The sequence below is a fragment of the Panthera onca genome, chromosome D2 (assembly GCF_046562875.1).
Source record: "Panthera onca isolate mPanOnc1 chromosome D2, mPanOnc1 haplotype 2, whole genome shotgun sequence".
NCBI classification, from domain to species: domain Eukaryota; kingdom Metazoa; phylum Chordata; class Mammalia; order Carnivora; family Felidae; genus Panthera; species Panthera onca.
The window spans coordinates 45,366,136-45,382,343 of record NC_138349.1 but is presented as its reverse complement, the minus strand read 5'-3'; the positions used below and the strand labels follow the sequence as shown (position 1 = coordinate 45,382,343).

At 39.7% G+C, this 16,208-nt stretch overlaps 1 protein-coding gene across 6 annotated transcripts in view; it reads right to left on the bottom strand.

The window, feature by feature from the left end:
• Positions 1-16,208, bottom strand: part of LOC144613236 (uncharacterized) — a 715,514-nt gene that overhangs the window by 395,412 nt on the left and 303,894 nt on the right. For 5 of the 6 annotated variants that reach the window (XM_078435068.2, XM_078435070.2, XM_078435074.2 and 2 more), the window contains one exon: positions 6,867-7,006. In XM_078435068.2, coding sequence (XP_078291194.2) covers positions 6,867-7,006 — 140 coding nt within the window. Of the gene's footprint in view, positions 1-6,866; positions 7,007-11,792; positions 11,974-12,175; positions 12,350-16,208 lie in introns of those variants that run through there. The other variant, XM_078435071.1, reaches the window with a different exon arrangement.

Sequence of the window (16,208 nt, the reverse complement as noted above, 5' to 3'; positions counted from 1 at the left end):
TTGGTAGCTAGTTCCATGAACAGGTGTGGAGGGAGTTCTTGGAAAGAGGCTAGGAAAACAGGGTCAGAACTTACTCAGGCACCCAAACTGGAAATTATAGGTGTTTTCTTCCAGACATGCATTCAGCCACTACCATCAGTTGTTTCTTCTACAAAAAAGCTCTTGAATTCTTTATCTTGTCTCCCTTTTCATTACATTCAGCGAGAGGCAATATCTTATTGTCTCTGAGTGTGAAATTATTTCAGTAATTCCTGCCTGCATAGCCATGCCTCTTGCTCCTCCTGAAAACCACCCTCTTACGTACACTTTTCCTCCAACACCAATAACAAGCTTGGTTCACAGATCACCTGATGAACAGATGATGGCTCCCTACCACCTGAAAATGCTCTTGGCTCCAGCTTCAACTCCAGCCATTTCCCTCTCTAACCCCTGGGCAAGCTCCATCATTATACTACCCACATTTCCCCGAACAAGTCTTCGACATCCTCACCTGCAGGAATGGCCTTCTTAAACTTGTCCCTGTCCCCAGTGCCCTCACCCCATCGTTTATCATCAGAAAGTAATTACTTCTTCCGACAGGCAGAATAATGGCTCCCCAGAGATGTCCACATCCCATTCCTGTGACCCTGTGAATGTGTCGTTACGTGGTGAGGGAGAATTAAAGTTGCAGAAGGAGGCAAACTGAGCATTTATCATTATTATTCCCACTTTATAGACGAAGAGAGGCTCAGAGAAATTTAGAGATTAATTCGCGATCCTTCAGTTCACGAGAGATTGACAGATTTGAACCCCATCATTTTCCCTAACATGCACTCCCATTCCATTCTACCATGTTGCTATATAAGGAGTTTGTTAGACATTTAAACAACATTGCCTCACAAAGGTGGTAAACCCTATAAAGCTGAACAGCAGGGCAGATGCTGTTTGCTGGAGGCTAAGCCAGATCTGGCTGCAAGTGCCAAATTGCTGTCTCAGCACTGAAGCTGATGCACAGTCTGCTTGCTCACTCCGGGCACTAGAAACAATGAGGAGGACCTTCCATATGGCACAAAATTCCCCAAAGCTCTAGGAGGCACAGCCGTGTGATTCCACTGAACTTGCTTTAATACTTAAGCCAGATACAGCTAGGGCTAAGGGTCTAGCTTTGGGCAGGATGCACTGAGAGACTGCCTGCAGAGTTTACCTGAGGTCTAGGTCCAGGGATTGCCTTCCTGGTAAATGCATTCCTCAGTTAAGCAAACACAGTAAGTATACATATTGCAGTTTTGATATTTTATTAATGACTGAGATTGCATGAGGTATTGAAGGACATCCATGAGCATATGCATAGTCATGCCATGAAAGCATTTTGGGCTTACTTGCATCTTGGTACTGCAGGGGCACAGTTGGTATTTGGCAGCTTAAAGCAAGTAAAATGAAATCTTTCCATTTTACAATTATATAAAGCTAAGTCATGGATTAGGGAGGTAGCTCTAAAGTACCTCATCTATTACTTTTGTTTATTTTTAATGCCTTTAATGTTTTTTTTTATTTTTGAGAGAGCGTGCACAGATGTGCACACGAGTTGGGGAGGGGCACAGGAGAGGAAGACAGAGGATCTGAAGCAGGCTATCGGAGCCAAAAGCCTGATATGGGGCTTGAACCCACAAACCACGAGATCATGACCTGCACTGAAGCCGGATGCTTAACCAATTGAGCCACCCAGGTGCCCCTATTACTTTTGTTTTTATAAGTGAGGAGACTGAGGCGTCTGGGGCATTGATGGAATTTGTTTGTGGTCACAAAGCTAATGCATGCAAGGGCCTGGATCTCCTCCATGATTGGTGGCCTTGGGTTTCCATACTCTTTTGTTTTGAGGCAAAGTCACACATTTATAAGATCTGACTTCTTTCTCTTCTTTTTCTCCTTTCCTTTTGCCTCCTTTCAGAAAGAATAGGGATGTTCTTCAAATTGTGTGTTCAAGATGAAAGAGTGTCTGTTTTCAATGCTTGTGAAATGGAAACTCAGGGAGAAGTTTCTAGACCAAGTTTATGCAGTGATCCAGCTACACCACAGGATTGAAACTCAGCTTCCTTCACTGTCAATCTCATGGTGTGTTATTTTTGAAACCATATTACATTTCTTCCCATTGTAGTTAACACTTGGGACGCATGACTTCTGTCCTACTATTGATAATATGACAGCAATTTTCTTTCTTTAGTACCTACACAAACTTACATAAAGTTTTAGTTTTTTTCTCTCAACTTGCTAACATTTTAAACAAAGGGTTCACACAAATTTACTCAATGGGACATTATGGCAACTAATTTCGGCATCTACCAAAGGTGTCTACAAGGCAGAGCTCTTGTTGTGATGTCTCATAAAACAAATACTATCCTAATTAGAAAAGCATAAAAGTACATTTGCAACAACTATTGACGTATGCAGGAACAGGTATCACTTCATTAGCACATACATCTCAATTTATATATCCTTGAAAATCTCATTTATTGAGTTCCTTCATGTCTTTATTTCAAGGATTACCAATCACCACCTTGATTAGCTTAGATCCCCCAAAATATCTTTTAAGGAAAAACAATCAATTTGAAGTTCTTCTGATGTAACAGGTCAAGCACATCTTAATTCAGTCCCACTGAGTGTATCTAAACTAGGTTTTCCTGACCTCATCTCTTTCACAGTCACCCACTGTGGGACTCCAGAAATGCCTGGGAAGGTTAGTAGGGTAGGTTAGCTGATTTTCTGTTTGCTTGAGGGGTAATGGATCTTGTGGACTGTTAAAGAGCAAATGAGTTTACGCTAATGGCTGCCAAGGTTGAAGACTGCTGCACTAGAACCTGGTTATTTACGCTACTTGCCTGCTCACACTCCTTCTAGAAGAATCTGCCTGTCCTTCAGTCATAATACGTCCTCTATATGACCCATGATCTCCACTCTTTACAGCTATGTGAACCAAAGATGAGCACTTCATTCAAGGGCAGTAATATAATAGGCTGGACAGTGATTCATGATTTGACATGAAAAAGTGAATGTGGTCAATTATAGTCTTCTTCCAGGAAGGTGAAATAAGTAATGATGAAATAGTTCAAGGTTAGGGAGACCTATAATAGAAAGATGAAAAAGCAAGACTGATGCCTTGCCCTGCTTCCATATGAATAAGATACATTATTTAGTGTACCCATGTATATCACACATATAAAAACTTTGCATTAAGAGAAAAACTGCAAAATACAATACCTATATCTACCTCTATTCCCCAAAATAAATACTGCCTTGAGCCCCGTCCTCTATATTTCTGATCCCCTAATGAAAACAACTTTATCTCAGACTTTCACAATAGTGATATCCATGGACATGTACCAACTCTTGCTATAGATTATAACTTATAGATTATATAATCTACAACTATTATAGATTACAATTATTAAAAGAGGCAACTTGTGTTTTTCTACCAATGAGCAGACTATTTGCAACTTTATTTTCCTCTAGAATCTCACTATACTTTTTCCTCAGAGAACCCAGTTCTTCTAAAGGCCAGACTTTCTCTATGGCAAACATTTAAAGTAAACATATTTTTTCATTGGCATCCTCAACATTTTCTTTGATCTCATATTTTTTAATGTACAAAGATCCTGAGTGAGGTCCCGTGAAATAAAGAGAGCTTATGATTTCCAGGTCAATATCAGTTTCAGCACACACGTTTACTCAAAATCAACATTCTCTTTTGGGAAATAAAACAAGTGACCTGTTCTTTATAACCAAAGAATGAAACTAACATATCCCAATAAATTGAGAAGGTGTGACCATCTTTAACACTGAGGGGAGTATATGGAATACTGTTGCTCATGGAAGGTCCCCAGCTAAACTGATGATCTTTGGTTAGGAATCATGAAAGTGAATTATGAAGTGCCACAGTGTAGGCATATGTAAAATTGCTATATACTCTTCTAACCAAATGCCTTATGCATTCCTAGAAATATACAGCACTGTCTCCCAAACCCTTCTTCATGGATCAGAGTTCATTTGTGAAGATTTGCATAAAAATGAGGAAAAAAGTATTGTGTTGTTACTTTTAATAAAATACATTTTATGAAATGTAAAGAAATAATCTTCATTTAAACACCACACCCTTTCTATATTCTGGAAATCAAACATCTTTTATGAAAAGATGATAATACTAAATAGTGTTTCTTTCTCTGTATCTTGACTTGGCCTAGTAAAATATGGCAATCTGAAAGTACCTTTTAAATTTTACTAAAGTTTAAAGTTAAAAAAAAAATCCACACTACTGACATATAGGGCATGGACTGAAATAAGCAGCTGTGTTTTAGAAGCTTTGGAATTAATTTCCAAATGAAGAAACTTAACACCAGACATAGAAGCACATATTCCCCAGTTCAGTGTGGGGACTGCTGGAGTAGAACCAAGACCTGCTAGGAAAATACCAATGCACCTGAGCCAGGAGGCCAGAAGAGAAGCCAGTGGTATGGCCATGAATAAGGCATCAATGAAACAATCAGAGACTCTACTGTGAGCCCTGGTGCAACCGAAGACAAGAAGGCGCTAACCACAGTGAAGGTGAGGCAAAGGTGTCATTGCTGCTCAGAAGCCAATGATGTCACCATGGGAGCCTACAGATTATGGGAAGGGGGGTGGAGGTTGGAGTTCCAGTGGTTTTAAGAAGAAGGTAGGCATCAAAGACTACAATTTTTACCATCACTAGAATCTGCTTCCTAGAGGATAGCTCCTGATCAGTGAGGGCTAGGGAAGATGGATCACATAGAGAAGTCAGAACTAAGTGGACTGGATCTGAAGGAAATGAGATACACAGAAATCTTTTGAACACACACATCTTTTCTACATCTTTGACTGGTTTGCCTTTTCCATCTAGACCTATGGTTCTGATTCTTGGCTGCATTTTAGAAATACCTGGGGAATTTAAATAACTTTCCCAAAGAGCATACAATGAGTTTAAAGGCCCTGACCTCATTTCATCCTTGTAAAAGTCACTTCATTCTAGTTCCGGATTACAAAATGAAATCATTGAAATAAATGATCTCTTTCTAGCTCAGATGTTCTATGATTCTATTCTCTTACACACTTCTGTAGGTTTTTTTTCTCAAAAGCAAATGCCATGTCTTGATCCCATACAGAAAAATTGAATTAATTTTTAATATATTTCCATTCATTTAAATTTCAATTAAATAATAAGGCTGACCTCAAGTATCTGAGTTTTTGTCTTAAAAGGGGAGACGGTAGAGAATAAAAGTATCTTAATTCTCTTCTGTTGGGGAGGCACAGCCACAGCTCACTGAAGGGCAGACAAGTCCCATGGTGACATATCCAAAGAACTTTCTGGAATTCTACCCTCCAAATCTTTTCAGAAAACTGTTCACAGGGAGGTGTCGCATTAGAGGCATCTTCTACGTAACTACTTGAGGAGAGCTTGAGAGGGAATTCAGGTGTTGCTGTCTGCTATACACTGCAGGACTCAGTTGCTGGAGAAACTACCCACAGCTGGGGACATCCCATGAGCTATAGGAGCCAGACTTGGAAAAGCCATGCATTCTATAGCAGTCTGCCCAAGTTGCATCCTGGAACCAGGAGGTAAAACTCCTTTCTTTCCCCTGCAATCACTCTCTTTCACCCTCCACTATCAAAAGTTAGCATGTGTTTACTAGTAAAGCAAAAATATTCAAAGATCCCAAATCCATTTTCACAGGCTACAATAGTTAGAAGTTGAGATGCAAAAAATCCATAACTTGCATATGTGTCCCTTAAAGGATACATGTCTATTCAGATTTCATTCTGCCTGGGGGCTAAACAGATTGCAGAATATTTTGGGGATCAGCCATGGATGTATATACACCAATTGTTGTCTGTGTGCTGCCCCCAAAGTCCCCACTGTGTGAGAGCTCCCCAAGCAGCTGATTTTGCTGTGACTCCTAATCTGTACCTCTCTTTCACTGCTGTCCTGTTTTACCACTGGGACTAAACTCTGGCTGTGGAGCTCTGACCCCTGAAGAGTTCCCTCTAAACTCTTCTTTAATACTCTTTCATTCCACAGACTTTAAAGTGCAGGGACTTTCACTAAAGGGTATGTCCATCTTCATATGTAGCAGGAGACAGGATGGGTACAAAGAGGAGCCAATGATTTAGGAAAGGTGAGCTCAGCATTGCAGTCTCTAGACTGCAGTCCTATGGGGCCAATGCTATTTGCAAACATTTTATCAAAAGTGCTGTGGGGCTCTGCTGGCATGAGGAAGGAGTCAGGGCTCCAGAATCCAGACAGATCATGATCAGGTCCACAGAGTCAATGAAGGCAAATGTGGGATTCAATATTTCTTCTTTACAATGATGCTTCTGACTTTAGTTATTAAATAAAGTCATTCCCAATATCACAGGGTAGGGTAAAAATGACACAGATAAATATAGAGCATGGACAGGTAAAAGGTGAAACATTGAAAAGTTAGAATTTCGAGGTTAGAAACAACTGATAATAAGCATAACTGAATACTAAGAACTGATCAAATACTAAGCATAACAGTATAATTGACCATATTCCCTCATTGCTTTTCATGATGGGATTTTTCACTTTGCCTATTTGTTGTTCAGTAGCATTTCCTTAAGCAGGATGGCTAAGGCATAGACAAAGCATCACTGGTGTGATATTCCCCTGTTTCCTGCTGACGGAAAGACAGTGCTTAACATTTTGAAATTTGAGAGAACACAGCAGCATAGTCAGGGTGAATGGAGACAGTGTACACTGAGTGTATTTTTTTTCTTTTTACTAAAGTTCGATATCGTTACCTACATATCGCAAATGTTCTCCCAACTGAAGCACCAATGGCCCCACAAACAAGAAGTACCTTCAGTCCTGGGCTTTGTTCTGTACTTGGACAGGGGTTTCTGAAGTGATGAATACAAGTGCCCCATACAGGGTCCCACAGGTAAAGATTCTGAATGTGCCAAGTTCCAGAATCAGCCTTCATCTCTCCAGGTCCTGCAACTAAATCACATTGAAATAACATCCATGGGGCCAATGTTAACAAAGAGCTCAGTACCAACTCATTACAATACCAGTCAAGTCCTTCCTGCTGTCTATTTAAACTGATACCAATCATGTGTCTCATCTGAACATTTCACTGTGTGTGTGTGTGTGTGTGTGTGTGTGTGTTTTCATGCTGTATTTTTAACAGAAATTCAGTATTTTGTTTTTTTAAAATACAGCTTGTATTTATAATTATAAAATCTTAAGGAAATTCAGAATAACACAAAAAGGAAGATCAAAATGTCCTATAGCCCCACTGCATAGAACAATTTTATTCTAGAGGTCTGCAGATAACTGAAATCTACTGTTTCGGTAAGAAAGAGGAAGAGGTGAAGGTGAACCAATGCACATGTCCGTTTTTTGTTTCTTGTGGTCTTTCTCACTTCCCAGTAGTGCTGTGGGCCCTTACCAAATTTAAGCCAACAGTTGACAAGCAATAATTTTAACTCTGGCATTTTGGCTTTCAACTAGTATCTTAACCTCATGAGTCTCTGTTTCCTTTATTCATATATAATGATCTTGTTTGGTGGATAGAGACATCCTGAGATATTCATCGCAGGACAAAGTAGCGGTCTTCTATTCCTTCTCAGTCATGGGACAAGTATGGCCATGACACTTGAGCTTTCTAGACTAGGTCCTAAGGGAGGAGCAGACAGGGACCAAGGTTCACAGGAGAATTCCACCAGACAGTGGAGGAATGGCAGTTGGTAAGAGTAAACATCATAGGGGAAATGTTCATAAACTGGAGACCAAACTTACAGTACAGACAGAATCTGATGGAGCTGGTATAAATTCCATTTTTGTTCCTTAACCAAATTTGTGCCTTTGGACAACTTACCTAACAGCTTGTTACTTCTGCTTGTGTGTAAGTAATGGAGGTTAATAATTATACCTTCCTCACTGGATTATTTTCAGAATTACATTAAAAAACTAGGCAAGCCCCTAGCAGAGTATCTGGTACACGAGAGGTTTAATAAGCACTGTTCCCTCCCCTTTCCTCGTTGCTGCTGATTTACAATCTACTAAGGTCTGGAGTTGAGGGGAGGGGAGTGGTACGTTTGAAATCATTTTTTTCCCCTTAGATTTCTTTTGGTTCAATACATCTGTCTCCTGCTTCCTACCTGAGAGTTTATAGCGCCAGGTTAGCAATACTGAAGGTGTTGCTATGGCTACCGCTATCCTGTGACTTCAGGTAGTGATAAAGCAGCAGGAGACAGCATCTGTGCTTTTAGGCAGATGTCCTCAGATTCCCAGAGAAGGAAAGGAGAGCCTGGTAAGGACACTTGGGTATGGGATTCTTGGCCTCCAGTGGGCAAGGTTGAAATCAGGCCTGTGTATCAGGCCCACCCTATGCAACATGATCTCTGAAGTACCAGGCCCTTCTGAATGAGCAACTATCACATCCGGGACACTCAGAACACAAATTCAATTTTCTCTGTATTTTTATCTCTTTTTCCAATCTCTTCTCTACTTCTACCGGACATCCTCTCTTTCATTCCTTGAAAACAGAGCCTCCTGATTTTTTATTCTGGGTAAAGAGAGAGAAGAAAACCTTTTTCCTTTCATTAAAGTTAGTTACTGAATCCACTCAGTGTATGGAAGGCAGCAACATCCAGGCACATCGCTCACCTCCCATTCCATGTCATATGTTGTGGGGTGTGAATTCTTCCTCTTTTTTTTTCCCCAAACATTCTAACACAAGCTCACCATTTGAACAGCGCTGGTCTATCAATCCAGTCAACTTGAAAGGCAAACAAAAAAAGAAACACGAGGAAAACAACAAATTACCTAGCCACATACTGCTCGAGCCATTTAACGCAAATTATTCCATTTCATCTTCCCAGCTCTTCTGTGGAGTAGCTGACATTTGCTCATTTTATAGAAGAACTTTGCCTGAGGTCCCAGAGTCAGTCAGTGTTTAAGCCACTAGATGAGCCTTGCACCATCTAATTGCAAAGCCAACTCTCTTTCTGTTTAGTTGCCTTACAATGACATCGATGGATTGTGCCCAGTGCTGAGCATCACACCGGTGGAAAAGCAGACATGGCATTAAAAGCTGCTGGTTACAACTGGCCAATACTGTGTCTGAGATTTTTTTTCTTACTAAAGTATTCATCAACACAACCTATTTTCAGGATTGCTGGTCTTTGAAATATATGTACCTAGGGAAGCAGAGGAAAGGACTGATGTTGCCTGTAGCATTTCATGCCTAATGCATAGTACTGTATCCCTCAGCTCCTGGAAAAGGGATTGCGGTCTTTTTCTCACTCTCTTAGAAGGTTTGGTCACTATTCACACAACGGAGACAAAGTACATGTTGTTCTTTTTCAATCTGACCCCCACCTTCTCCGTTAAGCTGTAAAGAGGCAGGAGGGCATGATGGGGGGTGGGGAACTGGCCTTAAGCCCATGAATAACCAGGGTATGAGCACTAGGCACCTTCAGGAACCAGCCCCAATTCTTCATTTCTAAAAGAAGTGAGCAAGTCTCTCTCCTGGCAAAGACTGAAGTCGCACGTGGGATGTGAGGTATGTGCATGTCAGGCTTACTGTATACATGCTCTGTGTAGTATCAGGCGATTTTGAATGAACTATCATGTTCGGGAGACCCAAGGCACAAATTCATTTTTACCTGTCTTTTTGTCTCTATATTTCATCTAATCTCTATTTCCAAATATATATGCCCTAGTACTATTGTGAGGATTTAATGAAATAGCTCATTGAAGGTCCTAACTGGCATATAAGAGATGCTCAATAAAATGAGTTCCTTTGCCCTCATCCTCTTTCTTTCCAAAGTTGAAGACAATCTGTACCATATTTGGGGACTCCAGATTAGGACCTTGGGATGTGAGCATAGTGAGCCTTCTTTAACTTGAGGCCAAGTATATCGCTCACGGTGGCATTTTACTCTCCATGAGATGTACAATCCTACAACTCCTCCAGGCTTCAAGATGAAATAGAGCCTCCACTCTTGAAGAGAAGACTGAATGTCCCCCTCAGAAAAGCCTGTTAGCACCCTGATATCCAGAGTTTGCAATCAAGAGAAGCAGTCCGAGAATCAGCTGATTAAAAATTCTAGTTCCTAGTGAATCGTCTTTCAATATTGGACTGTGACCCAGAGAAACTCTATTAATACATGCAAGCAAAACATCTGTCTACACTCTTAAGCTGCACTGACATGGCCCAGTGTGAAACAGAAGTTAGGCAAATCCCTCAACTGTTTGAGAAAGGAAGCCAACCCAATTTCACAGGTCAAATATTGGATTAGGCTGGCTGTCCTGATGATCCACCTTCCCTTCCAGAGACGTCCCCAGAGTCTTCTCGGAAGGAACTTTCTCCATAGGGAAGACTGTGCTACTAAAGAGATCTGGGCAGTATCTTCACTTCAGAACCTTTGCTCTAAACACTAGGCACCTTGGCTGGTTTGTTTTTCTTCTCTCAAGTGAGAAGTTGAGAGAAAACACACATTGGGAAACAGAGGAAGGGAGCCAACATTTATTCAGCTCACATTTGAGGTCAGGCCCTGCTCTGTCTGTTCATCTCACATCAACCATACAAGATGTCATCAATCCCATTCTGCAGGTACAGAAATCACACGGCTAAAGTGACTTGCCCAAGGTTACTAAGCTGGTAAAAAGTAAGACCGTATTCAGACACATGACTCCCTGAATAAAAAGAACTCATACCATTTTTCATTTGACTACACTACACCCCTTGATAGGAAAGGATCCAGTTGCTGCCCTCTCTGTTCCTCTTAGTCTCCCTTCCCATTTTTTTCTTAGTTTCCTCTCCCTCTTTTTCTTCTTGCTCATCCCTCACTGTTGGCTGAATATGAGTGGCATAGAGGGCACACTCGTTAACAATGGTTCATGTTGCCCATTGCCCATCATTTCAAATACAGTCAAATTTCTATCTAGGGGACAAAGATCTCAATGGAAAGTTGGAACACAACACTGTGCCTTACTGTCAAATTACAAGGATCATTAACTTTCTGGTGTTCTTCTCTATCTATTTTTATATATTTTTGGAGTTATCGCTTAAGACATCAGTTTGTCGAATGACACTTCAGTCATTGCTCCTAAACATATAAGGCAGTTAAGGGGCCATGTGCTTGCAGGCAGTATAAAATTGTCAAAGAAAGATGAACTCTTTTCCCACAATTTAATTCTATAGAATATTTTATTGTGTTCATACTTGTTGTTTTTAGTCATGATTCATTTACAGTGGCTGATAAGCATTGTGGCTGCCTTTCATTTGCCAATAGTGTCCAGGAGAGTATTTTATTATGATGAAATGAAATACAAGGTTAATACCAGCCAACAGGTCACATGCACCATTTGCTGTCCATCGTAAAGAACTATGATTAAGATTTTAAACAAGTCAGCTGTCAGAGGGAATGTACATTGCTTTTTAAAGGCACAACTTCGGTTTCACTGAGGAGTCTAAATGGCTGCTATCCCCGTTAACAACATCATTTATTTGAGAGACTGGCAGCTTTTTAAGCAGCTGTTGGAGCACAAATGTAGGTCAATGTAGGGAAATTATGCAGAAGAATTTGCTTCAGAACTGGGCCCTGCCTCCAGGTCAGTACAAACATAGTAACGTCAACATGTCACTCTATACACACCTGCTGTGCCTCCTGGCTAGCCCTGCCCAACTCCTGTAGGCAGCCATTTCCAACTTTATGCATGCACTGAATACATGGAAAACAAAACCTACAAATCATCCTAGCTCTGAACTGCTCACCTTGCCCTGGTCCTCAAGCCTGGATCCCCTTGGTCCTGGCTCTCCTGGGCAATAGCTTTTGTTCCAGCTTTGTCTTCACATCCGCCTCTGGGCAGACCAGGGCTGGGTTCCCCAGGATTATTAGTATGGAGTCTTATGTGGCTCGATACTTCAGGATCTGCACCAGGATATATTCTCCTTCCTTACCACAGGTTAAAAGATGAGGATGTAGAAAGTCAGAGTGCAAAATACTAATAGTAGCAAGTAGATGAATGTTCTAGTTATCTAATAGGGATTGGCAAATCACTCCAAAATTGAGTAGCTTATAATCACTACATTTATTTTGCTCACTGATCTGCAGTTTGGGAGGCTACAAAGGAAGGGGAAGCTCATCTCTGGCTCACCTGGTGTTAACCATTTAAAAAACACTGGTGCAGTCTACACAGGTGAGCATCTGGACTTCAGACAAGGGTGATGATGGGTGGACAATGGAACTGGAGGAGAAAATGCACAAAGGCCTCAAAGTCATCAATAGAGAAAAGGGTAAGAAAGGAAGAGAAAATATTCACTAAATAAACACATAAGTGAGTATAGGAATATCTAACGAAAGGCACCTAGTTGAATAAGGACTTACTAAGGGTTATTGGGACAGCCAGCAAAAGAGCAAGAAAGTCCTTGCTAGAGTCTACCTAGGACATGAATTTGAGAGAGCCTGTACTTTGTCCTTGAGACTGTCCTTTGACAGTCTATCAGCTCTTTACTGTTACTCTCTTTACTCTTAAGAGAACAATATAACACCATTTATAAACCATACCATCATTTTGTTTTTGTGGTTTGAACATTCTTTCCTCTTAATAAAAGGGACAGTTTAGAATTGCCTAGCTCTAATTAGTTTTGTTGACAGAAACTTAAAACTGTGGGGAGAATAACTTTAGGGGAAAATACACATATAAATATATGTTGGGAAATATATGTGTGTGTGTACACACATGTGGACACGTATTTACATCGATACATTTGTAGCTTATATTCATCTACGTGGAAAATTTCTTTTTCTACACAATGAAGACAACAATTTATATTTACCGAACATTTCCCCCCAAAATTGTTCTCTTTACTGTGTGTGTGTGTGCGCGCGCGCGCACGCGTGTTGGGGTGACAGAATATTAATCTCAATTTGAGGTCTCTACTACCTGCTTCTGAAGTAGTATGTACATTGTAATTTAGGGTGGGGGAGTGTAGGGGAGATATTTATTCTATAATGCACACCATGGTATCCCTGATGATGTCTTCCATTGACAAGCCATGCATACCCCTGAAGAGGTGATCCTTGTTTTGATATTTAAGGATCCTTTAGTTACAGTACCACTTCCCAGTATGTCTGAACTCTCTAGAGCACACATAAACTTTCCAAGGCTCCTGTACCACCTTGTAACAACAAAACACTTCCCAAGGTTTCTAAGATCCTATACGTTAGGCTCAGCAACATCATTTCTTAAGAGCACTGTTTAGTTCTCACACCTGTTTAGCTTAGCCCCTAATTTTACTCTGCCTGCTTAGAGACTAGAAAAGTGTGAACCAAATGTTCAGTGCAGTGGTCCAAAAACTTGAAGATAGAGGGGCGCCTGGATGGCTCAGTCAGATGAGCATCAGGCTCTTGATCTCAGCTCATGTCATGATCTCATGGTTCATGAGTTCAAGCCCCATGGTTGGCTCTGTGCTGACAGCACAGGGTCTGCTTGGGATTCTCTCTCCCCCTCTCTCCAGGTCTCTCCCCTGCTCATTCTCTCTCACTCAAAATAAACTTTAAAAAACTGAGGATGGAAAACATTTAAAAATTCAAAAAACACAATAAATTGAAAAGAAAAAATAAGACTATGTCTGACTTCTCAAAAGAAGTGACAGCAGCCAGAAGAGAGTGGAAAGATAACCATGAAGGGGTGAAGGAATTCAACCGCCAAACTAGGATTCTATGCACAGGGAGAACATCGTTTTAAACAGAAAGTGAAGTAAAGGTATTTGTAGGGAGAAAGAGAATTAATTTCTAACAAACTACCATACAAAAACTACTGGGGAAGAAGCAAAATAATCCCGGACAAATCCATGGAAATACAGAAGGAAATGATGAACAATAAATGGTTTTATATGTTAGTACTGCTAAATGAATATTAATATTATAAAACTACAGTAACAATATTTTAGAGGTTTTAAATGATATTCAGAATTAATAAATATGACAACAACAACAGAGACTGGTGGGGGCTATAAATGAAATAAAAATGTTTTATCAAACTTCCATTATTGGGATGTGGTAAAAAGAAACTTCTATTTTAAATATTTATTTTTGAGAGAGAGAGAGAGAGAGAGAGAGAGAGAGAGAGAGAGAGAACGTGTCGGGGAGGGGCAAAGAGGGAGGGAGACAGAGAATCGGAAGCAGGCTCCGTAGTATCAGTGCAGAGCCCAATGTGGGGCTTGAACCCATGAGCTGTGAGATCATGACCTGAGCCAAAGTCAGACACTTAACTGACTGAGCCACCCAGGCACCCCAAAACCAATTTTGATTAGGCTCGAGTAAATCAAAAGTATTTTACCTTCTAACTACTAACGAGATAATAAATGCTTGTTTAACAAAAGAATAGCTAAAGGAAGAGACATACCACAAAAAGAACTTGATTACTAAATACCAGAAAAGAGTAATAAAAGGAAATTAGACTAGCTGTAACAAATTGAAAGTACATATTAAACTGATAGATTTAAAACCTAATATATCATGAATTAATTTAAGTGAACTAAGCATTTTAATTAAAAGAAAAAACGGTAAGATGATTAAAAACTGTCTTAAAAGATAAATTGTAAAAATTGGAACAAAAAGGAGTAAATGGTTAAAAATATATAAATGCAAAAACCAAAACATAGCAGATATAATTATATTAATTTCATAAAATTTGATATATAAAAAAGCATTCCTAGAGTTAAAGAGCAGTCAGTTTTGGAGCACCTGGGTGGCTCAGTCAGTTCAGTATCTGACTCTTGATTTCAACTCAAGTCATTTTCTCACAGTTGTAAGATCAAGCTATGTGTCCAGCTCTGCCCTGATCATGGAGACTACTTGAGATTCTCTCTCTCCCTGTCCCCCTGCCACTCTCCTGCTCTTGCTCTCTCTCCCTCGCTCTCATAAAAAAGGGGGGGGGCACCTGGGTGGCTGAGTCGGTTAAGCGTTGGACTTCGGCTCAGGTCATGATCTAGTGGCTCATGAGTTCGAGCTCTGCGTCAGGCTCTGTGCTGACAGCTCAGAGCCTGGAGCCTGCTTCAGATTCTGTGTCTCCTCCTCTCTCTGCCCCTCCCCTGCTCACACTTTGTCTCTGTCTCTCAATAATAAATAAACATTTAAAAAGTTTTTTTTAAAGTCAGTTTTGTAATGATAAAAAGATCAAATTCACAAAGGTCATTTTTCAATTCCAAATCTGTGTGTGCCTAACAATATAGGATCCAATTACTTAAAGCACAAATTAACTATAATAAAAGGAACAATAACCAAATCACATCCCCCTCAGAAAGTGATATAATAAGACGACAAAATTTTAAAAAGCCTATAGAAAAAAATACAGAAAATTCTTTTGAACTTGACCTAATTGATATGCACACCACATTGTAAAAAGCAGCACATGAATAAATATTCAAGTATGAATATTTACTAATATTGACTGATGCTGGATCATAAGGAAATTCAAAAAATTTTAAATAACTAATAGTATGTTCTCTGAGCACAGCAGAATTAAACTGGACACTCACAAGAAAAAACTGGAGTCCCTCTATTTCTGGAAATTAAGAAAGAAGAACAAAATTAGAGAAAATATACTCTTGGATATCAAGATTTTTGTCATTCTATTAAGCTTAACATGGTATGGTATTGGTATCGAAAAGAAAATAGAATAAAATGTCAGAAAGAGATTCACACATAGATGGTCAGATGATCATTTGATTCATGACAATGGACAAATTGAACGAAGAAATGATATTTCCTATCAATAAGGAGTCATATAAAAATCTTCATCCCTAATTCACATCATATGCAAAAATTAATTACAGGTCAATTATAGATCCAAATGTAAAAGATCAAGCAGTAAAGAAAATACTTTCATGAATTTGACATAAGAAAGATTTCTTTAAAAGGATACAAAACAATTAACAAATATAAATAAAAGATTGATAAATTGGACTACATTAAAATTAAGCATTATATTCATCAATGGGCACCATTAAGAGAGAAGCCAAATCACAGCATGAGAGAAAATATTTGGAAAGTCCATAGCTGACAAAATATTTATGTGCAGAGAACTGACCAAAACAATAAGAACCCAAAGAAAACTTGGCAAATACCTGAAATGGCATATCACAATTAAGATCCAAATGTCCAGTAAGCATTTCAAAAAGTTC